Raw genomic sequence first — 25,887 nt, forward strand, 5'->3', positions numbered from 1 at the left:
GTGTGCACATGCATGTGCGTGTTCGTTTGACAGCAGGCTTAGTAATTTCCCGAAAAAAAAGGCTACCTTCAATTTTTACAGGGGTTCAGAGGCAAAATAGTGTCCGTTTCCAATTAACTTTGTCCTTTATTCATTTTACACAAGTGGTAGTTTTTAATTAGGTTCTCTACTTTTACAGCAAAGGAACTGCCTGCTAAGGAAGATTTCTCCATCTCATATGAATAACCAGGCTTTTATTGAAAGTGCCGTCATCTGATTAAGCCGAGCTGGTAATGTGAGTGAGGTAAAAGCCGGGGCCCCCTAAAGCTACTAAGTGACATGTAATTTATTTTTCAGTCACATAAGGACTTACAGCAGAGACATGCATTTCTCACCTGCCACCTGCCACCTGTCCACTCACCAGTTCCCTTTCTTTCAGGTATAAACACACTACATATGCATACACATTGTACACCCAGGCAATATATAATATACACACATAAAGATACCGGCAATTTGATTTCAAGTAATGATATTTGCTTGCTACCACTAAAACTGCTCTGTAGCACTTTTCTCCATCTGCATAATGAATGAACCTTGCAAGGATTCCCAAACAAAACATGCCTTTTTTTATTTCAGCGAATGCATTTTTCATGTATGGACTGCTTTGAAATGCACACTGCTACATCAAAGCCTGACCCAAGCATCCGCGTGTCATTGAAGAAAGCCAGCCTGACCACTGCTGTCTAAAAATAAAGGCTTTTTGTATTATTGAGCAGGGTGGAAGTGCAGCATCTTGGTAAAAAAAAACTTCTAGCCACTAGGGTGAACAGCAATAACTCCAATGGGTTTCTGAAGAATTGCAATGAATATGATCCCCTATTTTTAGCACCTCTGTGATTATGATGTCTGACTATGAGAGTGCTGGCAGCCAGCACTTTGTCACTCACACTCACTGCTTGCTGAGTACTGAACATTTGCTGTGGATTCAGCAGCAGTGCTGATGCACGCGCTCTATGCAGCTCCTTCTTTTTGTGTCACTCAATCATCGGAATCAAATGGAGCTGAGACATCAACACTTGTGACTGAATCTTAAACTGAGCCCAAGTGCTGACAAGTTTGATTACACAAACAGGCTGTTAACTTGTTCTTATCTTACCAAAAATCCCCAACAGCAAAAGGGGCTTGATTCCTTTTCTACAGCATTCTCAGGAGTACTTACTACATGAATCATCACAGGGCTTATGGGAATTGTGCATATTTGCTGTTCAATGCCTCAGGATTATGTAACATGTTTACACAAATTGGTGTAGTATTCTTGATTCCTACAAAATCTACAACACCATCCAATGCCTTCTTTTGTTAAGCTGCATGGCGCTCCACTTTCATTCAGGGATGCCAGCGCTGAGCTTGGGCTGTGTCAGACACAGCCAGTGGAGCCCATCCACCCACTACAGTCTGCATGGCACATACAGTATTACATGACAGCCCTCCAAAGGGAGGAGTCTGGAGAAGATCAAACATGTCATAGCATCCATTTAAGAAGTTACAAATAGCTAAAATGCTCCTCATCCAAACCCCCCTACTCCTACTCCTCCTCAGGGATAAATGTAAGGGGAATGACATCCGAGAGCAAAAGCAGAGTGCAGAGCAAATTTCATGTGCATGCAAAAGTGATGCAAAACCCTTGTGTCTTTTCATTACAGTAATCACTGAACATGAGAACAAACACATCTGTATTTTAAAACTTGGAAGATTTTACAATGTTATCATTTTAAAAGGGCATAAAAGTCTGGGTATACAGAACAAACACCTTACAATCAAAGAGTGCTTAGAATTCACCTGCATTACAGCCTCACATTTACTGATCATGCACATGTCATACATTTAGAGTTAAATGTGTGCTCAGAGAGTCTGAGAGAGATGAAATTACCTTCTTCAGAGCTGACATTCTAGGTGGATCCTCCTCCTCCTCCTCCTGCAAAGCCCGTTCACATTCTGAGGTCCCAAGCCAAGTTTGATGGGTGCGCAAATCTCAACTCAGCCCGGTGCTGATGCTGAGCCACGAGGTGCCTGTTTAGTATTCTCATCTCGCTTCCACGCCGTCCGACAGCTGGCTCGGTGTGCGCACGCCCAAAGCCGCTGTTATTACAGGACTCGAACACAGGGGGAGCTCTAGTCTGATGCATCACAATTGAGCAAAGAAAACTTGCCAACATAACTCTTACTCTTGTTTTTCTGCCGTAGTGGCTCCACTAACGAAAAATACATAGTTTTGGCACTATGACGCACACTCAATCAACTACAAGTCATTCCGAATACCCATGAGTCACTGTCAATCCATCCTACACATTAAATCACTTAGTTGCCTAAAAAAAGCTTGATATAGTATTTATCGAGAATGACTCATATGCCGAATTAAAGTTTGGATTTAATCGAACCATTGCATACAGTGACTCGGGATATGTGGGTCGCATTTCCTATCTAACAACCAAGTGAAGTTTAAATATGCAAAAATTTGAATGAATATTGGCGCTGCGGAACCGACGTAGCGTTGTCTTGTTTTTTACCACCGTGTGTGTATGGAGGTTAGCCAGGAAATAGTGCAGCTCATGAGGTCAGGGCTTTGTTTTGGCTGAATGCGTAGTTAAATATTTGCCAAGTAAACCAAACTTTCTGTTACCGACGAAGAGAGCGTTGTTGAACTGCCTGTGTGCCATGTGTGCATGGCGCGACTCACGCGACCTAACTTTAAAAGCTACTGTAGCATTTGTTGCTAGCTAGCTGACCTAGCTTGTTAGCTTCACACAGCTCAGTCATCTGCAGCGTTGAATTCATTGCTTCCACACAACTTGATATGTCGATATGGCACATAGGAAGGAAGGTGAGCGTCACCGGTATTCTATTTAAAGACTGCCAATGTCATATAAACGTTAACTGCTAGCACGCTAATCTAGCTAGCTATTTAAAGTCTCGCGTTAAGTAGGTGTCTTGCTAGTTGTAAACAAATACACGTGTCACTGTCAGACACATGCTCTACAGCTCTCCACAGTAAATAAATGTGATTCTAGTCCAATTGTAACGCTAGTCATCTTCATTTGTGCAGCAGAATTACTATTTCTTTCTTATTAGGTAAACGGAATCGAGATGCGATGCATTGTGATTATTTCTGGTCACTATATTATGGTTAAATCACATATTTTATGATCGTTGGATAAGGACCTTGATTCTCTGACTTCCTCTTTAGTTAATGAAGTAGATCAGGTACAAAAAGGAAGCCAGATCTGAGAGTAGCATCACTTTGACATGCCTTGTCTATCTCTGTTTTTGTTTTTCATGTGTCACCTAGTGTTTCAGTCTAAAGTACTCCAGAAACTTTACCCTGCATCTTCCAAACCAATAAAGGAACCCAGCCCACCAAACCTTGTGGAGGCCCTAGCCAAAAAAACTCATGTGAAAAGAAAAGCGTCTGGGGAGGACTCTGCCTTTAGTAAGATCACATTTACATTTGAGGGAAAACTCTTGCTGTTTACTTGTGTTTCACTGAAATATTTTTTTTGTATCTCAGGGAAGACACAGAGTGTAGCCAAACTGGGAAGTCGGGTGTACACAGTTTTACCTCCTCCTGCAGACTACATACATTCAGTGAAATCTGTCACACTTCCCCAGCGAGAAGGCATAAATAGTGCAGAGGACCCAGCTGGTAAGACGACCATAATCTTACATTTATGGACTTGTGCTGTGCGCCATAACGCTAGCATAGATTTACAGCACAGATTTCTGCAGGTTGACTCCCTCCTGTAAGAGAGTAACTCTTTCTGATTGCCTCTGCCAAACTGGTTAAGGGAAACAGACAATAAAAATCAACTGCGTTTTTTAACAATGGAGAACTTGAATGCAGTGCAGATGGTGGTTGAGCCAGGGTGATTCTGTTTTCACTTTGCCTATTAAAGGTGTTTGTCATGATAAACCCATCTAGGAGTTAATTAACTTTTATTCATGGCATCTTCAAGACTGAGTCGCTGAAATTTTGACCTGTGATACGTAGCGTTGTCTGACAGTGGCATTCAGAGAGAAGTCACACACTTCACAGTTGATATGCACCATTGAAAGAGTGTTTATTTATTCTGCCAAAATGATGTGGCTGTAATAAAACCCCTGGCTCATTACCCGCATCTCTCTTCTCATCACTGTCCTTAATGCAGAGTGCCATCCACCTGACAGGCATCTGCTTTACCTCAATAACATAAAAAAGATTTGTTGACTTGCACAGGGCGGCATTCAAGCCCACTGGAATGTACAAGGAGGTTAAAATTGATTAATTGCAGCTGTCAGCGTAACAGTTCCTAATTGTACACATTTTTATGATTTAGTGAGTGATAAGGGAGTCACAATTTAGAGCTTATGTGTAAGGTCAGCCTGGTTGTGGGCTTCATAAAGGTTATTACAGCCATCAATAATAAAAAGTATGGATGATGTGATATAGTTATGTCTAATATCTTGTTAGAAAAAGACAGTTTCTATTGGAGTTTAAGCGATCTATATACTATATATGAAGTTATATAGTAACAAATCTCTACTTTTATCACTAATTTTGTAGCCGTCTGCAGGCCTGACTCAAACCTCAAACTGGCATTCACAGAGAGTTTAACAGTATTTTAAAACTAAAAGTTTTCTGTCGTGTTTCCTGCAGAAGGGAGTGACAATGAAAGCACTGAAGAATTGAATGAAGAAAAAGAGGCAGCAGAACAAAAGAGGAGGAGGAGGAGGAAGAAGAAGAAGAGGAATTCAGCCCTTCAGCAAGACTTTGAGGACAATGGGTCATCTCCAGTGAGGGAGCCCAGCACGGGTCAGAGTCAGATGTCAGTGGACGAGGGAGGAGACCGCATTAGTAGGAACAAGAAGAGAAAGCTGAAAAAGAAACGACACAAAGAGAAGCTGCTCTCCATGGGTTTGATGCCGCGGACCGCCGCTTTGGAATTTACATACCAAAAAGATGGAGAAGAGGCGCCAGAGGAAGAAGAAGAAGAAGAAGATGATGAAAGGAGAGTTGTTGAGGTGTCGGACTTCCTGAAGTCAGTGATGGAGATCTGTTTGTCTGATTGTAAGTGCGTTCCACTTGTTTCTGTATTTTCTGTGATGTATTTAGTACATAGGTTTTATTCATTTTGGATGCTGCCATGCAAAAAGATGCTGCCATAAATGTAGTTTACAAACACATAATTAGATTCTGCCAAATGATGAATAGAATTCATTATGCTGGTCCCACAGAGCATCTGTGCTTTTTCTGAGACAATGCCAGCATCAACTAAACAGTAAGTAGTCAAAACATAGTGTCAGTAGTAATTGGATGGAAGTATGAAAGCTTAAATTGCACTGCTAGAAATTTACTAGAGGCAAAGACATAAGTGCATTTATTTAGCTACAAAATACACTTTGCTGGCTAAATCAGTTTTGCTATATATTATTTTAGAGAACATTCTAGTAGACACAATCTCAAACATTTAGTTACAAGTCCTGTGTTAATATATTGTAGGAGCGTAACAAGACAAAATCCAGTTTAGAAAGCAGTTGCTCTCTTCAGTCGCTGAGTTTCTAATCAATGATGATTTCAACTCACCCACAGAAACCAGTTCATTTAGTAGCTGGAGATTAGACATGACAAGTGTGCCAAACAAGCAGGAAGCTGCTCAGTCATTTATACCTTTTATAGCAAATGATAAGTGATGTAAGGTTTAACCAGCCTTATTTTTCTCTTTATCAGTGCAATGTTTAACACAAGTATTTACTTACTTTACTAAATTAGATGTTTTTATTTAACAGACCACTTTTCTCTTACTCTGCTCCTCCAGCCTCATTGCAAGTGGTGAGGAGTCCTCACCTGTCTTCTACAGTAGATGACCTTTTGGACAGCATAGAGAGTGGATGCAAGCCCAACTCTGTACTGACGCAGCTGTATAATCTCAAGGTCCTTGCTCAACAGAATGATGCAGATAAACTGGAAAAGGCACTGAAGGAGCTCAGCAGCATCTCCGCTATGTCTGCAGGTCAGTCAAAACATGAGAAATGTATTTCACTGGGAAAAACAAAGGTTTTGTTATGGAAATAGTAATAGGCTCCATGCTGCCTTATACTTGTTACATGCGTTGTGTCCCTGTCCACACTAGCCTCTTCTTGCTGGATCCTGCCCCAGGCACTTCATGGACCCGTCTCTGCACGTTAATACTTGCCTCTTTCTGTCCTTGCTTGCCTCCTGTTCTCTCAGCCCATTCATCTTTATTGTTCACCTGACTATACCTGCCTTAACATGCCTTCATTGGCCTTTACCTGTAGGTACCTGCCCTTTATTCACTTATACTAGTGCTGGACTTGTCCATATTGCATCTCACACACAGGTGACCCCCTCACCATGAGTTAACTACATGTTTCAACTTGTTCATCGTGCCTGTCAACAGCCAAAACATCTTTTGTTTCCCTGGACATGTCTTCACCTATTTAGTACATTTGTTGGCTAGCTCGCTGCGTAATAGGATCAGCTGGGACTTTGCTGCTCTCACATGCACAAGTCTGAGCGTGTGAGAGTAAGAGTGAGAGAGAGACCAGCCAGGGGATTTAGGCCACTGCCATATTGTGACGTTTGTCTGTGTCTCCCTCTGTCACCAAGACGACACAGCGTAAAAACCGCTTTGCCATCTCCAGAGCAGAGCCCCACAATACAGCCTGCCTTAGTTCTGCCTATCCTCTCCACACACCTGCTCCACAGCCACCTGAAAGCCCACCTCCCACCATCCTTATGTTGTATGAGTCAGTTTAGAGCACAGCAGCGGGCTTTGCTGTGTTTACATTTCAGCTGCATATGACTTCACATTCACTGAATCAGAATGAACATTTTTAATCTTTTCATATTTCTCATTAAGGTCCACCTTGTTCAAACAGCACTGTATATTTAAATGTAACCCACATTTACTGCAGCAAAGACGCTGATCCATGTGCTTTTAAGGTCCTTCAAGTGAATTCACTAAAGCTCCCCTCATCCTTGCAGTGGCAATCAACTGAGTGCAGGAGAAAGTTTTATTTTAAGCATATTTTTCTGCACCCTGGAGCTCCTCTCATGAATGACGCTGGCTTGACTGCTCCTCTTTATCCTGTCCATTTCAAGTTTTGCACAGTCCAAATTGAATTCTAACTTTTCAAGCATTAATAAAAGATTCCGTCTTTGGCTGCAGAAAGATAGATGAATGTGTATGCGCAGAGAGGTAGCATGTAGAGCTGAACATCAGTTGGGGGATTTTGATATATTGTGCAGAAAGAATATACATCTCTTTTGTGGAAACACAGTTTTTCTGTGCTATTGTGCTGTCAGCACTAACTGAAATGTTTCTCTCCGTCTCTTTGTGTTGTAGAGGAAACCGCTGCTGTCGTATCACTGTTCCAATACTGGATCACAGACATTCTTCCAATGCAGAGAGACAAGAAGACGAGTCTTTCCACCACAAACCTATAAGACTGTCATTCACACAGTGACAAAGACTCTACTGCAGGTTTATTTCTGTCCCTTGTTTTGGATTTTTTTTCTCTTGTATATTGCATTTTTAAATGTCAGTATGTAAGTAAAATATTTTTATTAATAAGCATTGTGATTTTTTTCCCATGCTCTTACACCTCATTTACAATACTTGCCTTCCTGTTTGGGAGTTGTTCTTTCATGCTGTTCAAATGAATGAAATATTTCATTGGTATTAGTATCATACTCATTCTCTTCACCTAACCCACTTAATTGCCAGAAAAGTAAATGTCAGCTGTAGCAGGAGCTGTATTGTTTTCAGATGTTATGACATTTAAGCCCAGCCGGTTAACCTATAGCTCCTCAATTATCTTCCCCCACAAATCCATTTCTGACCATGTTTATATTCCATGTCTTTTTCAATCTACTGTTTCAACTAAATGCACTGGACTGACAGTCATCAAGAAGGTAATGTTTGTAGCCTCTGCATGTATTTATCATGATAAGGAACAGTAATTAGTGCTGTTACATCATCTTCAAAACTAGCTGCCTTTATCTAACTGTTCACTTAATATGGCAATGCTGTGTTGTTGATGTACCACCCTGGGAGTTGGATGCTTAACCTTCTACATCTCCAAACCTGTCTACAGCTCAGGCCATCTATTTTAATACGTTTACCCACAGCTCAATGCCAGGCGACAAGCTCAGGAGGAGGGCAAAGCATTATCTCAGCTGGACAGTGATGACCCGAGTGAGAGCTGTCTGCCACATAGCAGCTTCAGAGGAACAGTTCAGAGCAGGAATGCAGCAGTATACACCAGCAGGTTATACTTTGCACTTTAACACAGTTTCAAGTGTGTGTGTGTGTGTATGTGCTGAACAATTAACAACAACTGCCATCTGTGTGTTCCATTCATGGATGGACGCACCAGGTGCTGTGTCTGATGGAAGCTGGTGGGCTCATTATGCAGACATTAGAGAAAATAAGGGCACTCATTGCCGGACATGCTTATGTAAGATTATATGAAGGTGACAATTCCTGCAATGCTAAATGGCTTTAGAGATTGTAATGTCGGTTCTTTACTTTGAATTACCATCTTATTCAGTTCAGTTTCGATGTTTGGGATCAAACCACCAACCTTCCGGTTATTGGACAACCCTGCTATCCCACTGCGCCACTGTTGCCCCCGACTTTACATGTGCAAAGTCTCAACTTCTGATGGATCGGCACAAAATTAGCCCTAAACATTTATGCTTGCCAGACAATACATGTCACTATTTGTCTATCCCCACCACCAGCTCTGCATTATTTGATTTATATACAATCTTAAATGCTATATGGTCTCTTCTCCTGCACAAAAACCCAGTGGGCATCATCAAGTTTCTGTGGCATCATGACTTTTGCAGCAGTATTGTGAGAGTGCGAGATTATTCATAGATGCACAAGTTCGGGAGTTAGAACTGGGGCCCTATTACTCGAGATGAGAAGAAGGTCATTGTTGGTCTGCACTCACTGGGGAGAATTTCTTTGCCCACCAAGACAGACGTTATCAGCACAGCTACCTCATTATAAGACCTTACACCGAGCCGAGGACCCCAAGGCCAGAAGGAAGATTAAAGCTTAAAGGAAGTTGCTGACATGGCAAGAGAGGCCATTCTCACCATCAACAGGGAAAGAAATATCCAAATCAACTAACTTGGCAGATCCAAATAGGTTCCCTGACGTTATAAGACTTCTGTATGAGGATATTGAAATAGCTGCTGAAGTCAGAAATTGTTTACCCTTGATGCTAATGTGCAACTCAAAGAAGATGCTGTCAATAAAAATGCAGCGATTAGCAACTTTACTACATTATATTATTACTAAAATAAGGCTTAAGTGAGTTCAAATGCCAGCAATTGGTACACAAAGACATGTGTAACATGCACATCTGTGACAACACTTTTAACACATGATCATTTGCATATTTTTTGAAAATGGGTACCGTACTCTGTCTAAATCAATAATCACCAAGACCTTATTTATTATTTACCACCTTTAGAAATCTAAATATACATTCAAATCATAAGTTCTGGATGCACACAGTAATCTGCTGACTATATGTAAGCTATGATTTTATTAGTGTTTACGATTTGCCTTAAGGAGCAGAACTGCATAAGTTCATGTCCTTTGACATCAACCTCCAGACCTCCTTCTGTTTAGACAGTCCCTGTGTGCCAGCTCCTGTAATCCCCTTAGTCTCACCACCTGCAGCCTTCCCGTTATGTAAAGGCAGGAAGGAGACGTTATAAGGGCTGATCAGACTGTCCTCCTGCATCAGATAGCTGAGCACAGGTTGAAGAGTGGACGTGCACACCCGGACAGACCCTCTGTCAGTGGGTTTCCTGTCCTGGGAGTCCAGGGAGAGGAGCTAGAGGAAGAAAGCCAAGTGTCATCTGGCCTTTAACTCATCTGATTCAGCAGAGAAAGGCTCCAAAATGTTTTTCAGAGTCCCAAGACTAACTCCTGGCTACATCAGGCTGCTGCAGGTGAGGGTCACCTGTTTCTGTCAAAATATATTATCATCATGTGCTTGATATTTAATAGTCAGTTGTGTACTGGAGACGCCTACACTACTGGATAGCAGCATGCTGAGTCAGTGGAAGTTGACTGCAGTGATTTGTGCTTTATAGCAATGTATCTGCATCAGGAAAGACCTTTACAGACAAAACAAAAAAACACAGAAAGCCCTAATATCTTGGACTCAATGTGTAGTTTGCACAGTGCCATGGATGAAAAAAAGTGGCAGATTAGATAACTAAGGTAGATCTGGGAGCATTTGTTGAAAGTGTTTGCCAGGTACTGGTTTTAAGGAAGTTTTAGTCAGACAGCACCTTTTGTTTTTCCAACATTTTCAGTTGTGACAAGATGATGAAATAGTACTTTCCCGTTATATAAATACAAACAATCCACAATTAGAAGATATACTCAGACTGCTGTTCCAGTAATGTAGGGTGGCCTATATTTGAGCTCAATTGTAGTAGTGTTTATCTCAAACAATGGAGGAATCCAAGCTTGTGACAGCCCATTGCATTGTAAGTGGAAATGGGAACTGCGTGAGTGAGCCACAGGAATGGCTTCTTAACTGCCTGAGACACAGCTCCATTAGAAACTATGCAGTTTCTATTATTTGCTCATCTATGCGTTTTATAATTGTCAAGGGCCAACGAAGGAAATTGTCCATATCACAAAATAGATGAGCTTTTTTGTTTGTCCAAAATAAATAAATAAAAAAATATACCGCAGTTCGGTAAATGAGAAAAGATGGGGTTTTAATCTCTTTGGAATAGGTGGGAGGGCTGGATGGGGGGGCGGGGGTGGACGGGTGGTGTTGGGGTGAAGTCAATACCTCTCTCACCACAGTCACTTTTCTTCCCTCTCAGACTCAGGCCTACCATAATGTGTCTGTGACGCCTCCAGCTGAGAAGTCCATGCCTGGTATGGCTATGCTGCTGGGGGCTTTGGGGATCGGAATGTGTGGTTACAGCTCCAGGCAGCTGGCCCTCTACCATCGGCCGTCTGCCCGTGTGCTGCAGTGGGTCGGTACGCACACTGATGCCAGCACCATGGGCACGGTGGCACACAGGACCCCTGTGCTGGATGTAACTCGCCGGGTCGGCGCCACCCAGGAGATACCACCTCCTTCTTTTGTGGGCCAGAAACTTCCTCTAAAATAATCTGTCATCTTAGATCAGGTAGAGCGGCCAGCCTCACAGGTTCAGTCCCAGTATCTACATTCATGCATGTCTCGGATCGTAGCTATGCTGGCCCATTGTACTGATGTGGCCCATGTGCTCTCTGAACATGTGTCAGTGTGAATATTTGACTGAACCTGGCAGGAAATGGTATCTTGTAGCTACGTGCTCTGTACGTAGAGCTACCACAACTTATTCACTAACATTAGTGTATCGAATGCACTGCAATGGCACAAAGCAAAAAATGATTACATGAGTACATAACTGATGCTGGAACTTCCCAAAGACTGTAGCATGAATGTGGCTTGGATGAGCTAACATGTTTCATTTGGAGATATTGTGTGTCATTTCGAAGCCTGGCGTAAAAAGGGACTGATGCTTGGCAGTGTCCCTGTATACACAGATGGTTGGCAGGCCTCCCTGTGACCCCCCCCCCCCCCCTACCCCTCCACCTCCATTATTTCACAGCCACATGTAAGTGCTCGAGCAGCCCATCCCTGCCCATGACTTCAATTGATTTCCTCTGAGGAGGAGCAGGTGCCATCCATCAACAAGCCTTGGCGTTTTCTGGCCAAGTCTGCATTGGCTGTCAATCAAGAGACCGTGCAGTGAAAGACATGAGTTGGCTGGCTTTGTGGCTAAATCTGTGACTTCCTGTTTTCTGAAAGTGAAGTTCTCTGATGATTCGGTCAGGGTGGTTAAGCACAGCGGGGCAGTTTTGTGACTTGAAAACAGTTCTTTTATGTGAGGACAGTTAAGGACATGACATGAAAACGTGAGTCGTGTAAACAACGCTTGCACACATACACCTTGGATTATGAGTCCTAATTCTTCTGGCTGAAACGCTACTGGTGGCAGGCGGGCAGGGTAGAATAGTGATTCCTCCAGGATAAGTCTGTGTCCTCTGTAGGGATTAACCGTGGTGGAAAATCACTCCTGGCACACACACTCATTAACCTAATCTGGTATTAGAGAGACAAGGACCGTGAGAAGAAGACAGTTCCTGTGCATCCCAATATTGCACCATTCCCCCTGCAGTGCCCACCATTCGTCCCACTGTCAATTGTAAATGTAGCAGTGAAAGAGGACTTGATATTTGGCGAGACACTGAGTGTGGTTGAGAATGCGTGCTGTGCCTTATGGGTTGCACGGGTATATGTCGTCTTTATTATGTTGAAAGGTGGAGTTTTATTTCTCCACGAGGATGAGAACACTCTCTGACATTCTGCAAAGTTGTGAAAAGGGAAGTTAGTGAGAAAGTTGAGTGTATCATCAGTTAGAGGTCAGCCAGACCTTGTAATCCATAGCTGAAGAGCTTTCCTTGTCCGTCTGCCAAATTGGACAAGCGGTTCGCTATGGCATGTTGGGAGTTTTTAGAGCCCCCAGTAGTGGCCCTGCAGAATGCTAGCACAGCAGGTCACCAACAAAATGGCTGTAATCCACTCAGCTGAGGGGGCTAATGGCTCCAACTGGCATCAGATGATGAACAATTGGTCACCTTACTCTGGACAGAGACTGACACCCATAAACAATTTCATAATGGGGATGTAATGGTCTCAGAAGCACAGCATGCACTGAGGGGCACATACAGGGTAAATCAACACCTGAAGCTACAGATTCAGCTCTGGCTCACACACATGTCTGACACTACACATGGTCTTCACCTGTTTTAAAATCCAAGCCTGACAGAATTCATCATGCCATCGACAAACTTTCTACAGTCATGTTGAGGCTTTGCTCTCCCAGGAGTTCTGAAATCGATGTGGCTATGGGCTGGAGGCTGTGTAATGCACCTGGCTGGTTTGATGGATTCTCTCTATACTGCAGTGGTGCACAGTGAGCACAGAGCACTGTGAAAACCTATTGATCTCAATCAGAGAGTGGGGGAGGGGAGCTTGTCTCCTCACTGCAGCAAACTTCCTGTTTCACTCAGCATTGTACAGTTTATGAAGGAAGAACTGGCCAAGACAGCCCCAACTGAAAAAATAAAATAAAATAAATAAAAAAACCTGAAAATGTGTTGGCGGTCTGAATATAAATGCAGGGGATGTTTGAAAAGCACAGTATTCATCTGTCAGCTTTGTGTATGTGTGTCACAACATCAGTACATCAGTCTGTGAAGGTCTACAAACTGGAGTTCAGCTGAAGAGAGATTTGTTCTGTTAGCAAAATAACTGATGCTGAGTAGATTTATCAAATAAAAGCATTTGGCAAACATTCTGAGCTACTGTTGCACTTTAGTCACAGCTGTGTGTGTCAGAATGTTGCCGTGCACTTCTGTCATATGTTCATTTTGTATAAAGAAATAAATATTTTTAGTCAAATTTCAATTCATGTTGGTTTGATGTAATATGGATCAAAGAGAACTGCAGGTAAACTGTTATCAAAGAACGCTATCACAGCTGTCAATAGACACGAGGCAGGGTACTCCCTGAACAGGTTCCCCGAACCTCAGTCTAACCATTCACACTCACACCTAATATAGAGTCGCCCAATTAAAGGAGATAGAACATGCAAACGAAGGGCCCCACCCAAAATCCAGTCCAGGAATGTTTCTGGCCTGCTATGAGGTCACAGTGCTAACCACTGCACTTCATCACAGCACATGTGCTGTGGAGTGTAAACAACAAGCTACAGAAAATATAATGATTCATAACATTTTATATTTATTATGAAACTCTCATTACATGAATGCACAGTTCATAATTTTGAGTGATTATGTAGAAAATTAGGAGCTAATGTCTTTTTTTTGTTCATGTTCAATGTGCATAAATGAATATACAGAACATCAGCATTTTTTTTTCTTCTGCATGACCCCTCAGAGGTGAACATGTATATGTCCTGTCCTGTGCCATTGGCTGAGCATCTATCCCTCATAGTTTCAAATTCCTTTGGGGCAGCTTACCAGACATGGACTCTAAACATAATAAAATATGTCATTATTAACAGTTTAAAGTTTATACTTTAATTTAACTCAAGTTTAATCTGATTAAAAAAACTTTTCATAGTAATAGAATTTTTCAGCCTGGAACGAGGAGGAACAGTAGGTCAGTGGGTCGTGCTTCATAATAAAGTCGAGACTCGAGAGATAAGGGGCCAGCACGTCCCCGAGGCAACAGGTTTCCCCTTGTTAAAGCCTAACTGTGCCCTCCAGTGGACACCTCTGCGCATCCACGGTGCCATCACAGTTGGTGTCTCTTTGCTTTTTGTTTCTTTCTTTTGTTCTGGGACAGTAGGTTTGGGCTTTCTTCGCAAGAAGAGAAAAATGTTACTTGGAATAAACTTCGAAGCAGCATTTGTGTTTGTCTCATGTGCCGTCGCCGCTTTCCTATGAAGACACAGTAAGGCGGCGCGCTTGGTTGAGCAGCGTTGGAGAAAGGAAAGCGTGGAGGAGTACAGGACTTTCCCAAACACGCAGAATCAGAAGATTTTTGGATTCAATTGTTCGATTTGAAGAGTTTTAAGGGTTTGTATCCACTTTCTGTGGCTTTTTAAATTAAAATTATGTTTTAACGTGAAAAGTTACTTTTCACACACCGCATGGGGCTCGTGGTTAAAAGTTGGACTGTGACGTTTTTTGTTAACATAATTATTTAGTTTACTCCACGTCTCTGAGTAGTTTAGTGGCCCTTAGGGGTGTGAATTGCTGTTTTTTGTGGCGGTTTGACAGTTAAACTTGTCATGTCAACAGCTTTGTTTGTCTCATGTGGTCTCACTGAAATGCCTCAGCTTGTGATCCAGCCTTTCTATGTAAAGACGCTGATTTTCATACATTCAAATGAGCTGAGCATGTACTCCCTCAATTCACTCTCAGTAGTTTGAAAGCTGTGCAGTCACTGAATTATTTCTCAGCTGGATAACAGTCTAGAAGTCCATGCCTTCACCCATCACCTTACTGGATGTCCTGTGTGTGTGTGTGTGTGTGTGTGTGTGTGTGTGTGTGTAGAGGTCATCTCCATAGTGCCACTTTGGTCTGGGCTGGCTGAGTGAAAGAGCAACAAGCACCTGCAGGGCTGCATCACTGGCCCAAACCCTATTACTGCAGTATGGGCAACTTTTCCAGCAAGGACGGCCATGGACCCACAGGTAGGACACACACACACACACACAGTCCTGTATCTGCACTAAAATAGATTCCAAATATTTGGAGCTGTGCACAAACAGCCTCTCCACTTTGTGCATATGTGTGCGTGCCTTATGTTTCAAGCTTTTTTTTGAACTATTTAATGCCACCACACCTCAAAGCTCTGTTTATGTAGAAGAAGAGAACAACAAGGAAGGGAGGGTGAGGCAGAAGTACCGGAAGGGTGAGCACACTACAAAAGAAAAAGAAGAGGGGGGATGAAGAGTTATCAGGAAACTCTAGGCAACAAAAGGAAAAGCAAGCGGAAAGGCGGTGCACGTGCATGCGTGTGTGTGTCTGCATGCGGAGTGGCAGTGGGAATCTTGGCAGCCCTCCTGTGTGCTGCTCAGTGAGGGGGTCATTCTCCTCGCGTCCCCCTGTGATTCGTTCTGGCCCCGCCGGGCCAGCTGTGATGAATCGGCAGAATTCCTCAGCTCAGCACAAGGGCAGCGGATTAATCATAGGAAGCCTAATGCTATCTGACACACACACACACACTCTCAGAGACCTCGGTGAACACGAACACACACACACTCTCTCATTCAGTCAATCTGCCACCCATGCGCATGGCTGGACGAGCACATTAAGGTTTGGAATGAAGAAATAAAAAGCAGAGTTGGCATGAGAGCGTTATTAGACAATCCTGTCATTCTTTCTCAGAGATTTGGCCTTGCAGCAGGTGATGCATAACTTTGCAAATGTTCTACTGCTGCTCTTACATCACTTAAGAAAAAAGAAAACCACTCACTTTGCTAGCAACAGACGCTTTTGTCCAAACAAGGAAAGAAGAAAAAGAAGGAAATCCATTGGTTCCCCTGGCTTCTTAAGTTACTACTGGTGGCATGCTGTGTTGGACAGGGAATGCTATGCCAGAAGTGGAAATAACTTATTATTGTTATTGTGTCAAGTTTGAAAGTTTGTGGTTAGCTTCAAACATGTCTCTATATGGGAAAACATTTGTCGTCTGTGTTTGTGTTCCTGAATTTGGAGAACAAGTGTCGCGGTGACGTTATGGATGAGCAGTCCACCAAGAATGTCTGCATTACTGCATCCCGGTCAGTAAGGGCAGCGTTGTTCTGGTCATCTCATAGAATGCTGTCTTCAGCGTCAGCATGCCAGACTGGTGACTGCAAAACTGTTTTCATTCTGTCTACAGTTCGTTCTGCTGTCTGCTTTCAGTCTTGTTGTTTCTCTGATGATGATTCAGAGTGCTTAGGTACAATTTATGTTTTTTTAAAATGGAGACATTAGATGAACATGTTTAGAGTGCCCTTAAAACACCTTGCCTTTCGTTTTTATGTTGTTATTCTTTTCTGAAGGGGCCCATGCAGAAAGTTTCCACACTCCACCTGCTACTCCACAGAGTGATATCGCAGGTTTCCTGCCCAGTGTTCCCCACCTTCATCCTTTCCCAGTTTCATCCCCACCTCCAGTTCCAGCCATCACACAGAGTGGGAAAAAATCACAGCCCAGCACACCTACCACTCCTAGCACTCCTATTCCCCCACCTGATTGGAAGCCACACCTGCCAGTCGACTCAAACACCTCCACAGTTGGTCCTGTAGTGAGCCTGACGAGCAACAAACCAGGAAATACCTTGACAGCCAGAAAGCATGGTGGTTTAGGAAGAAATGGGGGCCCTGCTACCTCTACTCCAAGGACCTCAGTCACTCAAGGGAAGAGTGTGGCTGTCAGTCCTATAAAGAGTCCTATCTCTCGGGATAATGTCTCAGCCGTGGTGGCCAGCTCTTTTGGGCAGAATTGGAGGGAACGGGACAGCGGTCTGAGTCAGTCTCTGCATGGAGCTCAGGAGAGCCCGAGTGAGGAACTGGAGAAGCTGCTGGAGGAGTGTAGGACAACACTGGGTATCACTGCATCTCTGGATGGGAAAGTAAACACAGCAGGCAAGTGGCACATTAGCTTCACACAGTGATAGTATTTCAATCGTCAAATGTAATTAATTTTTCTTTGACTACATTTCCCTCTTTTAATAGGGCAATGGCAATTTCTCTGACACATTTCATGTTTGATATGCATGTGGTGTCTTCTGACATTCCTTTCTTTATCCCTTCCCTCAGAGATACTGAAGCATCTGCTGACAGAAGTGAAGACTTTAAAGAGTACTTCGCAGGTAAGGTGTGCTTAAAAGTTTTGTCTTCTAATTTGTAGCTAGTGGCCTCTGACTGTTTATCACAGCCATCACAGTTGAAAGAGTAAAAGTAGATATGTAAACAGGAAGTCATGCACAAGTCAGTGTTGTGGTTATGACCTTTGAGCCAGGAGATAACACACACACACACACACACACACACACACACACACACACACACACTGTCACATCCCCACCCCCATCATCACAATAGGCCTTGGAATGAGCCCCTGTTCAGGCCCGTGGGAGCTGCAGCTCAGCTAATGAAGGTCTTCCTGTACACTGTTTCTCCTGAGAGGCCCAAAAGAGGAAAATCTTTGAGGTCATCTTCTGTCCAAGCAGATAGAGATGATGAAAGACAGATACAAATCAATGTCAATTTCAGACAGCATATATTTAGACACACGTTGCTTTTGTTGCTATATATTAAAATGAGGCAAAACCTGCAAGTTGATTTTTGTATGAAGCAAAGGATGGTCGTCCCATTGGGATTCAGCAGCAGTTTTGGATGGGATCCCAACGTTAAACAACCTCCAAACAATAAGAATAAAATCACCAAGAGCCCTTCGGACCGATTACTCAGGAGTTCCATATTCTTATGAGAATGGTAATATTCTTTGGTAATTTCCTGTCAGTCATTGGTTCCAATTCCTGCCCCTCCCTTATGAGGATTGTAGCCGGGGGCTCCCAGCTTCCTCTAGATCTGCCACAGATTACAACAGCTGGAATATGACCTACAGTGTGCCTCCATCTTTTCCTCTCTCTCTTTCACTGAATATTGAGTAACAAATATAACAATATTTGATTTGCATTGTATTTGCAAGTGCAAATGTGAGGCCCATCACAAGTTCTCTTTTCCTCCTCAGTGTCAACCCTCTTCTTCTCTTTCACTTTCCCACATCCCGATTCGCCACCTGGAAATACAAAACTTGCACTGACCAGCTGAACCTCAGAGACTGTGGTGTAGCACCAAGAGGGAGCCGTGTTATGGAAATGGGGGCAATCCAACACTGTGTTTACATGGGCCCTCAGTAGGGCGATATAAGCTAGCAAAGCTCGACTTTATGAACCTTCTCAGTCTGCTCTGCCGTCCCGAGATCCTTTTTTGTGGCAAGCCAGAGAAGGGGGAGTGCAGTGCGGAGGAGGGGGGTTCACATTCGGCTGTTCAGGAGACAAAACTTGTTTTGTTTCGTGCTGTATAGTGAGGTAGTGGGGGCTGAGGACTGCAGCTTGCAGTGACTGACTGCCCATGTGTTTTTGTGTGTGCGCTGCACGTGAGACAGAAAGCTCACAAACATGTTCAGATGCATTGAAAGTCTTGGCGGGTGTTGTTGGGTTGAGCTTCAGAGGACAGCCTCTCTCCCTCGCTGTGCCTCTTTGCCTTTTCTTTCTCCATCACAGAGCTGACCACTCCTCCCTGAGCACTGAGCAACAACTCAAACACTTACCCTGCAACTTTTGCTGCACTGGTACTCTCACTTTCATCCTTCCTATTCTTCTCCACACCTCTCCTCTGCCATGCTTCTTTCCCTTCTCTGTGCTTTCATTTCAGTCCATCCCTTTTCTTGTGACCCCAGCACTACTACTACTACAATTTCTTTGGATCTGACCCCATTTTTGACCTCTTTCTCTGTGTAATTTAAGTAGCCATTATTCTTCCAGTCACATTCTGACACCTAAGCCTCTCCTCTGTGCTTCTTCATCTGTCTTCATCGCCATTCTCCCACAGACTCATATCTTTCTCTGTCCATTCAGCAGTAAAAAAATATTTTTGCAGCTAATAGACACAAGATTATGCAGTGGTTAATAAACTAGGATATTAGAGTATGTCACCATGTTCACCACCACACTTGAAATTTGAATACACACTGTTCATAGGAGTGTCAGATTTGTGATCCCTCCAGGACATTTAGTCAAACTACAAGCTGTGTTTTAGAATCAGTTCCAGGTGAACACTGCTGCAGATTTTCAGGAATGATCTCCATGTTGTCTCTCTGCTCCCCTTTTTCTTCTCGCTAGTCTGCTCCAGCAAACCAAGCTCAAAAAAGGCCCCATATGTGGAGGCCACAGAGGCTGGTCACATGCAGAATGAAGATTTAGAGCATTAGGAAGGATTGGAGGAGGGGGACCAGGGTGCCTGCTCTAATGAATTTGCAGTACACATTTAGAACTGTTGTCATTTGTAGCTACTACTTAGTAGCCGTGGAGGCAGTGAAATGTCTCCTAATAGGTGTAGAAGTGTATTTAACCACTTCTGAATACACACCACTGGTTGTGGAAAGCTGGAGAGTGGAGCCATTACAGGGTTGGGATGAATCCCCAAGTATGCGTTAGAAAGCCTGGGTGTGGAGGTGAAGTAGGGACAGATGGTTAGAACATATACACACTGCTTCGCACAAAGCACACAATCTACAAGAGGGCTGCATACTTTCCAGGAACTTTCAGGACATCAGATGTGCATCAAGAGTATAGACAAGTGCTTGTCAAGGCTGGATAGCACATCTGGTCTTGCAATGGGGCACTAGGTCAGGTCTTGAGGGACTGAGAGAGAGAGTGAGTGTGTGTGTGTCACTGACAGTCCACACCCTTATCTCAGTGTGAACTGAGGAGCGCCCCTTCCTGTTTCCTTGAACAGGCATGCTCTAATTGGAGTGTCCACATCCAGATAACAAAGACAAAGTCCTTCAAAGTCAAGTGGTTGTTTAACTTAATATAGAACTTCATTCAGGAACCACTCACTATATCCTGCCTTCATTTGACACATGTTACCATGGACAGTGTGCTCCAGCTTACTCTGAGTATGTGTGAGAGAACTTAACAATGTGGTGTTGAGGTAAGAGAATAAGGGAGGTGTATGTGTGGGAGAGAAGCAGGGAAATATGATCTGTATGTGTGTGTCCTTGTGTGTGTGTGTGTGTGTGCGCGCACATTCAGTGTAATCAGGTCCAGCTGTGGTGTTTGAGTCACTGGTCAGATGAGGGAGCGACTTGGCTTAGACATCGCCTCCTCCTCCACTTCTCAATCCATTCTTCATCTAATTATCAAGCGTCCTAACCCCTTACAGATCCGTAGCCTACACTGCGCCACAGTCTGTATACCGCTACTATTATATCTGTGTCACTGCTTCAATTATTGTCTTTCCTTGTTCTTTTTCTTCCCTGTGTCTTGTTTTATGATGGTGGCTGCTTAACATTTTTTAATAGTCTGGTATCATTTACCTCTTGGCTTCATTGGTTCTTCTGAGTGGTTCTTTTGATGTCTAGGGGAGTGCTTGTGCACATCTCAGGCTAGAATAGTCAAAGAGGGAAAGCTGGAAGATTCTTTTGAAATTTTTTTTTCACATCACTCATTCTCAAAGATGTGAAACTGAATCGGTTCTCGTTTAATCATGAGAAAAACACTTTGGATTGCAGCTGCGGTGACACAAAACAGTTTCACAGTGCAGTCTTGGTCCAGCTCCAGCAATGTTGCTTAAATCATTTTTTACCAAGTGCAAACTTGTTTGTGTTGGATGTGTGTTTTCTTAAGTAAAAGTCTTTTTTGGCTTGTGATTCAGTTATGCCTCATTAGAGTTGACTTGCCAACTCCAGTCCTCTCGGCTTGCTGCGTCTCGCCCCTCAGTTCAGTTCGTGTCCCATAATGACAGCAAAGTGGCTATTTGACTGTTAATTTGATTACAGTCATGGTCTCTGAAGGGTTCAGCTAAGTTTGCATTTAATGATCAGATCCAGTTTATGGTCCTCTCACCCTCTCAACCCTGTCCACCTAGGCCCTATTCTAAAGAAAACCATTCCCTTGAAAACATAGTAACTGATCATGTGTTCACAGGAAAATGCCAAACCAAGAAGTAGTGATTGATTATCTCTACAACGATCAGAAGCATAAAAAAAGTGATCTTGATTCTCTGATAAGAAAGAGTTCCATGCCCACATGGTCTCACAGAACAGGGACTTTTAATAATTTCAGTTATCTCGTTGTGTTCTAAATTACATAACATATATTATATATATAATTATTTAAAAATCATTGTTTCTTGAAATAAAACCATTGTTTTCTTTCAGGCTGAGCGTGGGGAATGGTTGCAGTTCCAGGCTGACCTCCAGGTGGCGGTGTCAGTGGCAGATCGACTGAGAGCCGAGGCTGAAGAAGAGCTGAAGTCGCTCAGAACTTCTCACGAAGACCTGGAGAGGGAGCTAGCTGCTGCCCAGCAGAGACAAAAAGAGGCTAATGTGCAGCTGGTCACCCTGCGAGGAGAGCTGAAGGAGAGCCAGCAGAGACTGGCTACTCTGACCCAGGCTCCATGTCAGGAAGCAGAGAGGCCCAAAGGAGAATCCAACAACCCTGAAAGTAAAGAAGGAGCCCAGAGGGGCAGGGACAGGGGGGCATACAGGTTGGGACGAGAAGGGAGCAGTGGTGAGGAGGTGAAAACTGACACTAAAGGCATTACTAGACGATACCTGAGAAATGTGACCAACGAGGACAGGAGCGGAAATGAGGTGCGATCCAGTGACACACGAATGACAGCAACTACAGAAAGGTCAAGGTGAGTTACAAGGTTAAAATACTTCTGCTTTTTGTTAAGTCACTGCGTTCAGACCATTATCACAACAGAGTTCACTGTGCCACTTTAGGATAGCTTGCATTGTGTCTGTTTTGTTTTTGCCATGTAGCAGAAGCCTGTCCAGGTTACCAGCTTCCTCAGACTTCAGCAGCACACAGAATGGATCCACTGAGTCAAATACTGCCACAACAATTAATACAAACAAGGTGACACTTTATCTTGTGAAAGATCCTTATTTAAAATGTAGTTGTTGTTGAGGTAATGTTCTTTGTTGTTGTATTTTAAGCAAACTTCTCTGTTTGTTTTCAAGAACTTGGTTCAAGTAAGAGTGCAAAGAGGTCTGGATTGGCAAGAAAGCAGATCTAGCGATGACACAGGTGATTGTGGGTCAAAGGTCATTGTCGCAATAACTTTATGCTTCACTGTGAGAATGTTATCTAAAAGACACGATAAATGCGTTCAAAGTCTTCACTATGTATGCTTGTGAATCTGGACAGACGTAAACTACAGCTTGACTGAGTTACTGTAATGTTGCTTGTCATTGCAGGAAAACGTGAGGAGTCTCTAAACAAGTACAACTCTGCCCTCACTGAGCTGCCACCCAGCAAGTAAGTCCACACACACACACTGACTTACCAAATTCCGTTTGTTGACAAAATAAACTTAATATTGACAGCAAACGCTCCTGATTCCTTAATCTATGTTCTACAAAAGCTCAAAAACTCACTGCGATGGTACCTTGTTGTCACCAGGTCCCAGGATGGCTTTAACCTGCTGCTGCGACGCCATGGAGGCTCCAAGAGAAACTCTCTTCTCCGCTGGTGTCAGAGCCGAACCCAAGGCTACAAGGTGATCTGACATGATAAATGTATGTCTTAATGTTGGACCGACATGCAGGTCAATATACAGAATCATAAATAAGCCTTTGTGTCTTCTCTCTTCATGCAGAATATTGACATTACTAACTTCAGCAGCAGCTGGGCTGACGGTCTAGCGTTCTGTGCCGTCTACCACACCTACCTCCCCTCGCACATCCCTTACAGCACCCTTAATCCAGAGAACAAGGTAGTAACTGTGCCCCGGTGCCTGTGTGATGGATTGGACCTGAGTGATTTATGGTGTCCAACCTATTGATTTGTCCTTTTCCTTGTAGAGGGAGAATCTCAGTCTGGCATTCAAAACAGGAGAAACTGTCGGTATCGCGCAATCGCTGGTAAAACCTCTGCATTTGTCTGCAACAAATCGAAAAATTGTATTGTATTTACACACAGTAAATTGTGTTGCACTCATAAACTTTATCTTAACTCCACAGACAGTAGATGAGATGCTGAGAGCAGGTGGTCCTGACTGGCAAAGGGTCCTGGGCTATGTGGAGAGCATGTACCGTCACTTTGAGATGTAACTGCTGAAGGTACTGATGAACAATCCACGAGTGGATACTTAAGAACCCTTTCATGGAAACAAGTGTTTATAATGATGACTCCCTGAATGGTACCTCTGGTGAGTTCCATGAAATTAATGATAAGTTTTTTGGCCTTTTGCCTCTGATGTGAAAACGCAGGAAACCAAAACAAAACCTAAGCGTAGATGAACACAATAGTAGCTGTGGGGACCTGGAGGATACTGGCTTAAGTAACAATTACATTGCACTGTGCATACAGTATTTACTGAAGAATAAATACTGATTGCGTACAGATTAAGAACCAGATCAACCTCCATGATTCCTCTACAGAAAGGTACATATGGCAGATTTCAAAATATAGATTTCAGTGTCTTTTTATAGCATCCTTTTGAATAAGGTATGTGCTGTAAGTGTCTCCACACTGGTATTTTACTGGCAGAAAGTACTGTATTACATTATGTCCTTCATGAATTTGTAAGCAGTCCTCAATCTGCCATAACACTTTGCCTTTTCTTTTCTGTGTGTGATGCCTTGCAGTGATTCTCCATTTTGTGGGCCTTTTTATCACTCTGTAAATATGCACTTTTGTCAGCACTTTGTCAGTATGAGAATGTAATGGAGTTATAGTAAACAAGGCTGCAGTTAGGCCTGTCTAACATCATTTACCCCCTAAACAGACATGTGGCTTGGTCAAGATGGGGGAGAAGGTAGCTCCATAAGTTTTTTTTTCTGCCATAGCAAATACAAGCCTACACAAGCTCCCGCATCTGGTTGCAACATTGCCGCTTTCTTGGTCATGCCTTCTTACTCACCAGTGCACAACTGGTATAGTTAGGACATGTTTAAAGTTAGGTATGTTGCCAAAGCTGTACATGCCAAATATTGTTCCAATATACCTTAATTTGTAAAAAAAAATGTGTATATGTAACTAATGTGAAAAATAATGCCAAAGCAATAAACTGTTAATATGAGCAAGGAAGTGTGGTGTGGGTAATGTGTACAAGAATGAAGAGAATGGACATGACTGGGGCATGCTGTGTTATAATCTCCTCTTTTCTTGAGTTTCTTAAATTGGGAGGAGCACAGAATTAAGGTGCAGGGCTACCCTTGGTTTTACCACCACCTGCTGGTAAAGCAGGGGTAATACAGGTCTTTCATTATGCCTGTGTCCTCATGTTCCTTTGTGAAAATTTTAATGACAGTTTAGTGGTTAAAACATGGTCAGACTTTTTACTACCATGTCTGTAACCTGTATTGTTGTGTCACACTCACCAGTGGTGGAGGAAGTACGGAAGCTTGTGCTTGAGTAAAAGTACAATTACCCAGCAAAATGTATACTTAAGTAAAAGCAGAAATGCTACCTCAACAATACTACTTTAGAAAGTCTTAATAAAGGTACTCACACAATGAGTTGTCTTAATATCTAAGTGCTGCCATTTTGATAAAGAATGCAGATATAGCTCCTTGTAATGCTTCTGCCTCTACAGATGTCACTAATAGTAAATCTACCAGCAACTCTTTGAGGCTGACACAGAATGCTCTGGTATATCCACCAATTGTTTTTGGGCCCTCTAAATCCAAACATATCTTTTTAAGTACGCCCCTGGGTGGCTCAGTTCAGTGGAGGCTGACTGGACCCACATTCAATGGTGAAGTTAGCTGCAAAGGACAGGAGGCCAGTGACAGTATAGTCCACTGAGGTCCTGCTGCCAAACAGGAGCTCTGCTATCACTGGAGCCGATACAGCCTGATTGGTTTAAACTGTAATTATAAAATGTAAGGAGTAATAACAATCATTGTAGAAATGTAGAGGAGTAGAAAGTACAGATAATGGCTGCAAAATGTACTGTTTTTTTTTACTTTTTTATTATTTTAAGTAAAGTATAAATATGAACAGTAAAGAAGTACAAATATAAGCTGTCCCCAGTTTAAAGCAAGCCAGAAGAAAAAAAAAACATTTGTTGTCTCCTGAGATAAAACACTGCTGGCCTGTCATCATGTGTAATTGAAATGCCAAGCCTGTTTAACACATAGATGTATATTGGGAGTAGTCCGACAACAGTCCTATTAAACAATAAAATGTTTGCAAAAATAATGCAGATTACAAGAGCAGCTTCTATTTTGAGATAACATGCCAAGAAAAAGTCCCTGGTGATTTTGCATCACATATCACATGCAGCGTTGTGTTCCGTCTGACATTCAAGACGTATTTTCTTCTCAGTATGGAAACAATAACACCGGGCCGCCTCTTTCTCCCTCTCTGGGATTTGGTAGGACTGGGAATTGTCAGACTCTGAAAAGACAGATGAGAAGCGCCCCCTGGGCAGAGGTGTTAAGAATGTGCAAACAAAAGGTGTGTGCAAGTCTGTGCATCATGGTGTATGAGTTTGTGTATCAACATGTGAATGAATGTGTTGTTGGCGAAGGGGACGGG

General features: G+C 43.0%; 3 protein-coding genes across 7 annotated transcripts in view; 2 read left to right on the forward strand and 1 right to left on the reverse strand.

Annotated features, from left to right (window-relative positions):
• dlgap2a (discs, large (Drosophila) homolog-associated protein 2a) overlaps nucleotides 1-2,019 on the reverse strand; it is a 110,735-nt gene extending 108,716 nt beyond the window's left edge. Inside the window, exon 1 of the mRNA XM_028395159.1 lies at nucleotides 1,913-2,019. The gene's annotated coding sequence lies outside the window, so the exon portion shown is untranslated. The remainder of the gene's footprint in view (nucleotides 1-1,912) is intronic.
• A 547-nt stretch (nucleotides 2,020-2,566) lies between these two features.
• On the forward strand, nucleotides 2,567-7,610 carry erich1 (glutamate rich 1). Of its 2 annotated transcripts, none has more exons than XM_028395890.1 (6): nucleotides 2,567-2,863; nucleotides 3,329-3,469; nucleotides 3,548-3,682; nucleotides 4,673-5,083; nucleotides 5,832-6,026; nucleotides 7,383-7,610. In XM_028395890.1, exons 1-6 carry the CDS (start codon nucleotides 2,845-2,847, stop codon nucleotides 7,481-7,483), a joined length of 1,002 nt encoding a protein of 333 aa, XP_028251691.1. In that variant the 5' UTR covers nucleotides 2,567-2,844; the 3' UTR covers nucleotides 7,484-7,610. The 2 variants fall into 2 exon arrangements, with proteins under 2 accessions (XP_028251691.1, XP_028251693.1); XM_028395892.1 differs by lacking the exon at nucleotides 7,383-7,610 and adding an exon at nucleotides 6,147-6,269.
• Nucleotides 7,611-14,379: 6,769 nt separating this feature from the next.
• On the forward strand, nucleotides 14,380-24,424 carry LOC114428151 (cytospin-A). Of its 4 annotated transcripts, XM_028396512.1 has the most exons (13): nucleotides 14,429-14,450; nucleotides 14,555-14,684; nucleotides 15,165-15,304; nucleotides 16,661-17,245; nucleotides 17,420-17,472; nucleotides 21,552-22,033; nucleotides 22,161-22,257; nucleotides 22,362-22,428; nucleotides 22,599-22,659; nucleotides 22,804-22,900; nucleotides 23,000-23,116; nucleotides 23,205-23,264; nucleotides 23,364-24,424. In XM_028396512.1, exons 3-13 carry the CDS (start codon nucleotides 15,265-15,267, stop codon nucleotides 23,451-23,453), a joined length of 1,749 nt encoding a protein of 582 aa, XP_028252313.1. In that variant the 5' UTR covers nucleotides 14,429-14,450; nucleotides 14,555-14,684; nucleotides 15,165-15,264; the 3' UTR covers nucleotides 23,454-24,424. The 4 variants fall into 4 exon arrangements, with proteins under 4 accessions (XP_028252312.1, XP_028252315.1, XP_028252316.1 ...); XM_028396511.1 differs by having other exon boundaries at nucleotides 14,380-14,684; XM_028396514.1 differs by having other exon boundaries at nucleotides 14,380-14,684; nucleotides 22,164-22,257.
• Nucleotides 24,425-25,887: the final 1,463 nt, after the last annotated feature.

The sequence above is a fragment of the Parambassis ranga genome, chromosome 22 (assembly GCF_900634625.1).
Source record: "Parambassis ranga chromosome 22, fParRan2.1, whole genome shotgun sequence".
Taxonomy (NCBI): domain Eukaryota; kingdom Metazoa; phylum Chordata; class Actinopteri; family Ambassidae; genus Parambassis; species Parambassis ranga.

What these genes read in the sequence shown, in the direction of transcription:
- erich1 (XM_028395890.1), top strand. An exon ending in TGGGGAGGACTCTGCCTTTA is followed by an intron (nt 3,470 to 3,547) that starts GTAAGATCACAT and finishes TTTGTATCTCAG; the next exon opens with GGAAGACACAGAGTGTAGCC. An exon ending in CATCTCCGCTATGTCTGCAG is followed by an intron (nt 6,027 to 7,382) that starts GTCAGTCAAAAC and finishes TTTGTGTTGTAG; the next exon opens with AGGAAACCGCTGCTGTCGTA.
- LOC114428151 (XM_028396511.1), top strand. Translation starts at nt 15,265, where the DNA reads ATGGGCAACTTTTCCAGCAAGGACGGCCATGGACCCACAG. An exon ending in CTTTAAAGAGTACTTCGCAG is followed by an intron (nt 17,473 to 21,551) that starts GTAAGGTGTGCT and finishes GTTTTCTTTCAG; the next exon opens with GCTGAGCGTGGGGAATGGTT. An exon ending in GCCGAACCCAAGGCTACAAG is followed by an intron (nt 22,901 to 22,999) that starts GTGATCTGACAT and finishes CTCTTCATGCAG; the next exon opens with AATATTGACATTACTAACTT.